General features: G+C 42.7%; 1 protein-coding gene across 1 annotated transcript in view; it reads left to right on the forward strand.

Annotated features, from left to right (window-relative positions):
• Positions 1–10339, forward strand: part of IPMK (inositol polyphosphate multikinase) — a 49062-nt gene extending 38723 nt beyond the window's left edge. Inside the window, exons 5-6 of the mRNA XM_069980320.1 lie at positions 3251–3332; positions 5274–10339. Coding sequence (XP_069836421.1) covers positions 3251–3332; positions 5274–5908 — 717 coding nt within the window. The 3' untranslated portion in view covers positions 5909–10339. The remainder of the gene's footprint in view (positions 1–3250; positions 3333–5273) is intronic.
• The last annotated feature ends 268 nt before the right edge of the window (positions 10340–10607 follow it).

A 10607-nucleotide genomic window follows, 5' to 3' on the forward strand; every position in this document is an offset into this window, starting at 1 on the left:
ACCTCTGATGTGTGCCTAGGTGTGTCAGGGTACGGATTACATAGCCTTTCCCCGAAGGTAAACACTGATGCTTGGAATAAGAAGATTATTAGGAGGCCTTAGCGCCCTTCTCCTGTGATTTACACGATTCCCACGGCTGGTGCTGACACTCGGTGAGGACGCAGGCGAGTGCACGCAATGCAGCTGTAGCCTTTTGGCGGCTTATTGGAGTGGGGGCTTCACATGGAGGGCTAGGCCGGGCTTTAAACTAAACAGATTATATCTGAATCTCAAGTGTTTAATGATCGGGAGGGAAGGCGGGAGATCCTGCGATAGCAGGGGACGCATAAGCTTAGATAAACATGACGGCATTAAGAGCCATCACAGCCTTTTAATGAAACAGGCGTTATATAAATCCTATTAAGAGCTGGGACGTGAGAAGACGCTCGGGTGTTGAATGAAAACATGAAAAATGCTTCGCTATTCAATTGGAAGAAAAAAATATAAACGGATAAGGATAGGTTTCCTGTGCAACAGCAGCTTCACAACTAGAATAATAGATCAGGGCGATTGCATAGTTTCTCACCCAGCTTTCCCTAGCACAGCTATGATGGTCTCTACGAATTGGTTCACTGATAAAATAAAGAGGTATGGTGGGGGTGCCAACGACATACCTGCTGCATACCTTTTTAGAGAGCAAGTACTTGAAATTCATGATAGTTTCTATAAAAGTGGCCATACACTTTCAATAACTGATGGCTGAATGATCATTCATCTGTCAGTTATATCTCCCCCCACCCCTCGTCTTTCCCGTACACTTTCGGCACAGCAGAGTGTTCATGTGTTTTCAGTGGGGATGGGAGGGGTAAGCCGTAGCAAGAGCGCTTTTGCTGCGGCTTATCTCTCACTGAACAAAGGGGTCAACCAGGATTTTTCCATCACAGCCGACCCCCTATCACCATAAGTCATCTGTATGTTGTTATTCGGCATGGTCCCCCTACACCTTAAAGGGGAACTCCAGGTAGAGGGGAAAAATTAAACTTCTGCAGAAGCATATAGCATTACTTAACTATCTATCCCAGTTTTGAAACTACCAAAAATCCATTTGTTTTGTTGTTTTTTTTTCTTCTGTTTTGTGTTTTTGTACTTCCTGGTTGTACACAGTACTACAGGTTCCAGAATGCATTGCTTTCCCTCAGCTATTCATCACAGTCCTCCACCCTGCCCATTCCCTGCCCAAATCTGTTGTAGAACATCTAGGGCAGGGATGGGGAACCTTCGGCCCTCCAGCTGTTGCAAAACTACAATTACCATCATTTCTGCACAGCGAAAGCTTTAGCTTTGGCTGTCTAGGCATGATGGGGAACTGTAGTTTTGAAACAGCTGAAGGGCCTGAGTTTGACACGCATGATCTAGGCTGTGTTCACACACTGCAGCTTCATTCTGTTACTGAATTACTTGCAGTACTTTATCATTTTTATTGTAGTCCCACCCACACAGGATGCTGTATTCTCTACCTGTAACGCTGATATTGAAATAAAGTATGGGAGGTGCATTATACTCACCGCATAACTGTGCTCAGCCAATTGCGGCTGAGCAGCTGATGACGTGGCAGAGGGGGGCCGGCATGAGGGACGGCTGGGGTGGTTTACCTTGTTTTTTCTCCAGATGGGATTGGAAGTGCCGACTCTGATCCTCTCTGCTGTTTAGCATAATTTAATTGTGTTTCTGCATCATTTCTGTGAATACGCTGCAGTACTGCAATAAGACTCAAACGTGTGAACATAGCTCTAATTTTTACTGCAGAGTTTTGCACAGTCAGCGAAGTTGCTGCAGCTGCTTCTGGCCGGTTAGAGATGGGGAATCACTCAGGGGATTGGGGGATTCAGCCAAGCCTCCTGTGACATCACAGTAACTGTGACTAATATAGCAGCGATCTGCTGCCATGGCTTTGTGCAATAGGAGCAGTGGTAGCAGACCGCTGCTATCTGCTATGAGCTGCCGGGACGATCTAGCGTGCAGACCCCCCCCCCCGTTCTCATCCGCTCTGTGCCGTCGCATGTAGTAGCGGCGGCAGCGAGCGGGTAATGAGGCGCAAACGAGCGCTAACATCGCTCATTTGATTCTTGCAGTGGCCCGGTGTAAAAGGGGCTTTAGACTGAAGTCTGGCTCTATCACAACGGCGACCTTTACGCATAGTATAGGGCATAACAATGCAAGTTTTCATGGCCTGACTGCCTGGGACCCTTGTATGGGGACAAAATTGTCTTAAGAATGAATGGTGCATGGCCAGAGCTCTATTAATTCTCAATGGGGCTGCTGAACCGTAGAGGATGATCAGAGCGTTATCCATGCATGAACGGTGCGCACCATTCTTTCCGGGGGAAAAAATTTCTTCTGTTCTCGGGATCATGGGGGTCCCAGCTGTTAGATCTCCACAGATCAGCTTGTTATCTTCTGTGGATAGGGGTAACTTATAGCTAATGTACCACCAGGTTCGTCATCATCATCATCATCCTTTTTTAATTTTTTTTTTTTTTTTTGTATTACACGGTCGGCATTGGCGTGGTGATCCTGGTGGCAGGTATTTTTCAAAATGCTGCCCGTTTCCTGTGCTTTGCGCCGTTCACTACTTGTGCACTGGCCCTGGTCATTGCAGACGATCTAAGGAGACGGGCCTGGCACCCTCCCCTCCCCCTCAAAGACACGACATTAGACATTAGAAATAACAGGGCTGCATCCCAGAGGGGAGGGGATGTTGTCACACTGAGGGGGAGGGGGCGTCTTGTCCACCTCCAGTGCTTAGACCCAGGCCGGTGCACGAGAATTGAACAGCACCGATAGGTGATAATTAAACAGAGTAAAACCACTGGGACTGGATACAATGTGGAGCAAAGAAAATGGCTTTTGTTAAAAAGTAAAGTAGGACTGACTACACGATGTACATTTATAGTACAAATTAGGTTTTGGGATAAAAATTAAAAGCTACTAAATGCCTGCCAGAATCCATGATCTTTAGGCAGAACAGGGTTGTCAGATTCTCTCCTCTCTGTCCAGCAGGTGGCAGTGTTGCACCAGATACGTGTCTGCTGCATCCTGTACATCCAGACTTTTTTTTTTTTTTTTTTAAATTACATTTTTTTTTCTCTTGTTCTTGTTTCTTTTTGGATAGGGTTTTTATGTGACGTTCCTGATGTTTTAGTAATTCTTATATGTTGCAAGAACAAAATTGTGCAATTAACTTTTCTTGTGGTGTAATATTTTATAATAGGTTTATCACATGGATTCCGACAACTTTGAGATTCAAAACCAGCATTATGGACGGAGCCTGACAAAAGATACAATAAAACACGGTGAGTAACTTGTATATTGTATGTGAAGAGTGGAGGGAGTTAGGAATGAAGGCTGCAGTGAATGCACTTGGAAGCCAGACATTGTGCAGACTCTTTATTTCCATCCATTAGCAGCCTGAAAAAGGCTTCTAGATACTTGTTACATCTTGGAGTTAGTCCCTTTTTATAAGCCTGAGGTAACATTTAATGTTGGTTGCTGTGGAAGAACTCAGCAACAGAATGCTGCTTCATTTAGAATGACTAGCCACAATAGTTTGTGAATAGTTTGTGTCCTTAGATATCAATTGCTCCTTTTTTTTATTACTAATGATCCTTAATGCAATGCATGTGATGTAAGATGACTTTTTCTACCCATACCATTTTATCACTTGAATGCAGTCTGACCCACAGACAGGAAATAAGGTCAAGGCTCCCTCATTACAGTGGTGTATGATTCCCTATGAATTTTAGTCATTAAACCAGCAGGGAATAGGATGGTCCCCAGTAGCTGCTTCCCACTGACCTTGATTGATAGAGCTCTCCCTGTGTGCGTGTTAGGAGAGATCTCTTAATCACGACCAGTGAAAAGAGGAGAGGCCACGGTGGACCACCCTGACGACTCTTTCCCGGATTCAGGCAGCATAATTGAGTACATCCTGTAAAGAAGTGTGTAAACACTAGCTGGAATTTTTTTTAACTGTCCCCCTCCCACTGTATTATCTTGACCATAACCAAACCCACTACACCTATGGGAGCCTCCTACATAATGAAAGGGAGATAGAGTTGGCTGAATTACCAGCTAGGATGTACAGCAGGAACAGGAAGTAAGTTAAAGGATGTACACTACCTGAAAAGTGAGGCAATGAAGACAGCAGATCAGATAGTTTGAAGGAAAACATGAATCAAGTACCGTTCTATTACCACCTTTTCTGTTTTTTTTATATTAATGTACTAGACCGTTAAAGGGGTTTCGTCTATGGAAAACCCCTTTTAATCTACCTATGGGAGGCCAGAGAGATAGCAACATTGGTGGAGGTACTATAGATTTTCCACCCAGCATCAAATATTTAAAGCGACTCTGTACCCACAGTCTAACCCCCCCCCCCCAAACCTCTTGTACCTTCAGATAGCTGCTTTGAATCCAAGATCTGTCCTGCAGTGCGTTTGGCAGGTGATGCAGTTATTGTCCTAAAAAACAACTTTTAAACTTGCAGCTCCGTGCCCAACTGGAGTATCTGTGCCCTAACCTTGCACCACCTCTTTGTCCCTCCTCCCCACCCCCTTCATCATTAGGAATGCTACTGGAACATTATCTCCTGTCTGAACATTGCCCAGGTCCCTTAACGATCCAGACCATGTTCAGTATTCACACAGCTGTGGAATAGTAGGAAATCTGCCTGGAGCATTCCTAATGATGAGGGTGCGGGGAGGAGGGACAGAGAGTTTGTGCCAGCCTAATGCATACACAATGTAAGCCCCGGCCTTTGAGCACGGGGCTGCCAGTTTAAAAGTTGTTTAGGACAATAACTGCATCACCTGCCGAACGGACCACAGGACAGATCTTGGATTAAAAGCAGCTATCCGAAGGTACAAGCGATTTGGGGGGGGGGGGGGGTCAGATTGTGGGTACGGAGTCGCTTTAAAGCAGTTGGTCATTAGAAAATAAAAATTGGACTTGTCAAAAGTGTTGATTAGTCGGGGTCTGATTGTTTGGAATATGATTGATCAGGAGAACAATCTGGAAGTAGTCCATGCTCAGCACGTTCTCTCCCAACTGTTTCATGACCACCGCATAATGTAAGTTTATGGAGCCTTCTTGCTCACACAGACACAGAGCGGGAAGGAGGATGCATAGCAGCGATAGTCCAATATTTTTTTTAAAAAAAGGCACCAGCAAATTTTTATTCTATTTTGTTTTAACAGGAAACTATAGTGAAATCTTTTACTTCTTCTTCTTCGTAGGTCTATCAAAGTTCTTTAACAATGGCTGTTATGTGAGAAAGGATGTGGTGTCTGCGTGCCTCCAGAAAGTGCAGAACATCCTGCAGTGGTTTGAGAACCAGGACACCCTTCACTTTTATGCAAGCTCCTTGCTGTTTGTTTATGACGGTTCTTGTTTGCAACCAGTCCAGACAGTGGATGGAAAAGTCCACGAGAAGAAGGTTGCCACCACAGAGCTGCCTACAGAAGAGGAGGTGACAGAGTGTAATAATAACATCAGCAGCGTGTTGAGCTCCATGGAGAATGGGAAAAACGAGGAACAGGTCGAGAAGAAACGGTCTAGAATCCATTCGGTGAACAAAAAGACGTGTCCCAAAAGACTGCACAGTGAAGCCTTTATGGAAGGAGGGATCTTAGCTGAAGACAAAACCAGGAAAAATCAGAATCATGTTCCACAGGAGCATCTGAATGGGAACCTTGTGACTAAACTGGAAAATGTACATTGCCAGGTTTCCGCGGACCTGAGGGACAGCACACAAGTCGATGTGAGGATGATTGATTTTGCTCACGTCTTTCCAAGTGAAGAAAAAGACTTTGGCTATATCTATGGATTAAAGAACTTGATCGCCCTTCTGCAGAGTATTTTAGACGAATAATTTGTCTTTTTGATTGGGAGCCAATGACCAGATAATCGAGAACATACCTTCAAGAATATTTGCACTTGTAATTGTGGTAACCTTTTTTTCATTTCTTTTTTTTCTTTTTTTTTTAATTGTGATTCTTCATTCTAATTCTTTTTCATCTTGGTGGAAGGGGTTTACCTTTTTATAATAATACTCAGGAAAATTGAAGTGATATAGGCATAGCTAAGGAAACTTTTTGGAGGGTGGGTAAACGGGATAAGGTTCTTCTCTGGAAGGTTGATTGAGGATGATTGGAAGGGAAGGTTATGGTGCTATGGCAAGACAGCTGCCTTTTTTATTTTTTATTCTGGTCACATTTTAAAATTGGGACCATTCTTCCACCATCATATATCTTATATTGGCAATCTCCATGTGAACGAAGCCGTGCCTTTTATACAATGGTCATCAGAATGGTGGTTGCGTTGGAGAGAAATAATTCTACATAGGTGGAACATTATTTTACACTAAAATGCATCTGTTTTGATACTGAGCCATTGAACCATTCAACGTTAACCCCTTAGTTAATTGTTTACAAAGATTAAAACTGGAAATACTTATGGTAGATATATGTAAATATACTAAATTATTAGAAGCTCCGGGAAGTAACCTCCAGACTCTTGTCTCGTGAACCAGTTTTAATGGGAGGCAGCTCTCTTCATTGGTGATGACATTTCTTCTTGGATCAAGTCTTGATTACCGATTCTTGATCGTCTTGATTTACCGATTCACCCTACAAAGTGGAAGCATCTATTGTGTGTATGTGTGTGTGTTAGTGATGAGTGGCCGTACTAAGAATAATTAGAGGGGTAGAAGGATTTGGAGAGAGATAAATGGGTACATAGTACAGTGGAAATTGGAGGTCACAGAGCCGCAGCCTGGCAGCAGACTTTGTGTATAAAAGTAGAATTGGATCTTTCAGATATATGCATAGCTGTGTCGGCTCATGCCGTGTATCTCGCTATTAATTGGCCTTTTCCACCAATAAGTCCACTTTTCCATCAGAAACAATCGAGGACTGCAGAAGCGGGACATGCGGCTTTTTAACCTTTTATCAGCGTGAGGCCCAGGAAGCTTTTATGCCGTTCTGTTCCATATTCCAATTTAAACTTTTTCTCTGAATATGTGTAATGAAGATAAAAGATCTCAACTGTCTCCATAGAATATCAGTCAGAGCCTTAATTTGACATTGTGAACAATGCCATTCCTATTACTAGACCTATTATTATATGCTGCTTGGTTAAAGGAAAAGATTTCTACCTCTTAAAGAAAGTGAACGCTAACATTGTGTGGCTGCACCAAGAAACTCGACTTTTTGCCTGAATGTTTGTCCTTCCATTCATAGATTACATTTTTGCATGCTGTAATTTTTTTACTCTTTGTTCATTTTAATGTGCACCTTAATGGCATAATACTGGAAGGCAAATGTAGGGTTCCGAAATGTATCACTTTGAATAGTTTGGTTTAACTGCGGTGTCTTAATGTAAAACCATATTAATTATGTCCCTTTTTTCCCCATGTCTGCTATATTGCCCTACCCTGCATTTGTGACTAGTTGGTTCTGCTGAAATTTCCCAAATTTTCATACATGACCAATGTGTGGGCAGGGGGCTGTAGGTGGCATGCAGCGGGATTAATGGTTACGTTGTGTAATGTACAGTAACCCTTTATATCTCTCCTGGTCTCATCATTAGTGTGTTAACTAAATTGTAAAGCCCATTTAATTGGGGTTAAATAGTACTTTATGGTCCTTTAACAAAACTGTACATGGAAGAAGGCCTAAAATTAGTACCCCCCCCCCCCCAATTATCCTTCTGGTGCAAATTGATATTGCCTTAATCACTCATTATCAGCTGAGATCAGACGACTTGATGCGTATTTGTTAGTGATGACTGCAACTCGAGCATGCTTGAGTCCGTTCAAACCCAGAAGTCTCAGCATTTGAAGCAGGTGCAGCCCTAGAGAGTCCAGGAAAACTTGAATACAGCCTATGGCTATGCTCCCACTCTGTTAGACACCGGCCGTTCTGTGACTTGGAATGGCTGGTGTCAGAAAAGATCATCCCGCCCAGTACTGCAGTATCAGCCGGATGATCTTTACTGCCGCTGAATTCTGATGCGAGCGCATCCTAATCCCCTGTGGGCGCATCCGAATCTCCTGCTGCACACAATGGAGCTGCACACTCCATTGTGTGAACTGATAGGGTTTTGTTAGTTTCATGTCAGTCAGTTTCTTGCGGCGTCGCTAGGGATCCCGGCCAGAGTGTATATCATGTGTATACACTCCGGCTGGGATTCCTTAGAAGGTACCACTACGTAAGTTCCGTAGCAGTCACGGCCGTTGTTACAACAGCCGTGATTATTACGAAACCTACGCAGTGGGAACATTGCCTATGGCTTTATCCATGTTTTCCTGGCAGCCCTAGTGCTGTATCCTACTTCAGCCACCAGTAATCAAATGTTGATACTTCCAGGTTTGGACGTACTTAAGCATGCTCCAGTTACATTCATCACTAACCAACACGCATCAAGTCTTCCTCTCATCACTAGTTTGTCCCTTCATCTGCCTTGTGTCGTCTCCATGATCTTTAGGCTGATACCTACATCCTTGTAGGGTCTATGGATTGGGGGTCGCTGCACAGGTCTTCAGCTGGTGTCAAAGGTATAGAGATTAGTAAATGACTTCTATTTAAATAAAAAAAAAAAAGTCACTACCGCCCCCAAAATACGGCTATGAATGCTGCCGATTATCAGCCGGAAAAGGTCTGTCAAAAAGGGCCAAAGGTGAAGAAAGTAGTGTGCAGACTGCGTGTATGCAGGGAATAAATTCTGGTTTTCCATTTATCAGTGCTTTCATCTCATTATTTATTTTTTGTCTTGCAGTTTTTTTTTTTTTTGTTTTTTTTTATAGTATGATTAAGCTTTTTGAAATTTAACCAATTGCAACCCATTAAGACTCTTTAAAGTGCCCCCTTATAGAAATGTATGGGAGATTGTTACAGCCCCTTGCTCAGTATTGTCTAGTTATCGAGCTATCTTTCAAATGAGGACATCTTCATAAAACAATGACTCTTTTATCCTATCAGAATGCTCTAGGTAAAACTTGTACACTTTGTTATACCTGGTGCAGCGCCTGAGGGAGCGTGCAATGCGGTGATTCTCTCTTTGGTACTCTTTGAATCTCTGTGCCACGCACTACCCCTCAGGCCCTGCGGTAGACATTACAGATTTTTGCTCATACTGTGTTTTTTTTTTTCCCAAACACTAGTCAGGGCTGCAGTAACATTCTGTATTTTCTGTACTGTTAGATATACTGTATTGTAAATTTCCAAGAACAGCGGAACAATTAATCTCACTTGGGCGATGTTCACACTTAGCATTTAATTAGTGATAATTTGCTGTGACTTGCACAATAGCCGTAAAATAGCACCAATTAATTCTAATTAAAGGAGAAATTCAGCAATTTTAAAAATTTCCCAGGAGCTGGGGGAAACATAATAATTAAGTGTTACTTAACACTCTCACTGCCCTGGATATGCTGGAGCTTATTTCCCACCAGTGTCCTGCCCCAGTCACTGATTGGCTGAGTGGACATTCAATCAGCTGAGTCGTGACGTTGCTGGATCTGGGGTTACAGAACCCAACGGAGGTCCCGGAGTGGTGAAGCAGTGCTTCGGAGGCAGAGAGACAAGTTAAGCTTGTTTTGTTATGTTGCTCCCTGCCTCCTGAAAATTTTTAAATACCATTAGACTTTTCAAATTGTTGCGTTTACATAAGGAATAATTGTTTTATGAGCATTTTTCTGTATCTAATTGTCTGTTCCCTGTAAGCATACCTCCTATGGCCGGCTAGCTTCTGTTTTATACATACACTGCACATAGACACACATAAGGTCCTTCTCTTTGTCTCTATAGGATATTGTCAGAAGCAGTAGAATAGGAGACTTTATACAGCAGTAATAAGCAGTGTAGTTGTAAATGTAGCTCTGGTTATAGCTGTGAATGAAGGAGTATGATAAAATAGCAGCGTCTTTGTGTCTGGCATTGTTTCTCTGTAGCTTCCTTCTCCCTCATCCTCTCTCCCCTCTCCATAGATTTCTGTGGGCGTCTGTTGTAACCAGGTCCCTCAGTAAAACTAGTATTTTATCTTCATTGCTGTCTCTGAATTGAGAGTGAGTGCTCACTACAGGGGAGAATGGAAAGTCTGATATATACCAGATATATTGCAAAGTTTATTATGACTGCTTGTATTGCTGAACTATGGGAAAAATGAAATTATTATTATTATTACTCTTATGATGTCTGAGAGGGTTCACAGGAGGGAAGGATGTAGATATGCAGTATAGCAAGTGATTTCCTAGTTTTGAAGTCGGCCTTTTAATAATAACTAAAAGGTACAATTTGCGTCATGAAATAACTTCCAAAAATACCTAATTCTAGTAACTGCTGTCAAAGGGTCAGTATATTCTTCCAGCGTCATTCAGCGCCTCTTAAATGGTCTGAGCTAGATATGTCCTTCATTCAGATTGATAGTGCGTGTTTTATTACCGTACCACATTTTGCATTTCAACTATTTGCAATACAACCTGTGAATGGGTTACCACTCTGCACTTTTTTTTTTTTTTTTAGTATATACCGTACTTGCATCATAGGCATGACCACTCTCAGAGTGCCGCA

The sequence above is a fragment of the Dendropsophus ebraccatus genome, chromosome 8 (assembly GCF_027789765.1).
Source record: "Dendropsophus ebraccatus isolate aDenEbr1 chromosome 8, aDenEbr1.pat, whole genome shotgun sequence".
NCBI classification, from domain to species: Eukaryota; Metazoa; Chordata; class Amphibia; order Anura; family Hylidae; genus Dendropsophus; species Dendropsophus ebraccatus.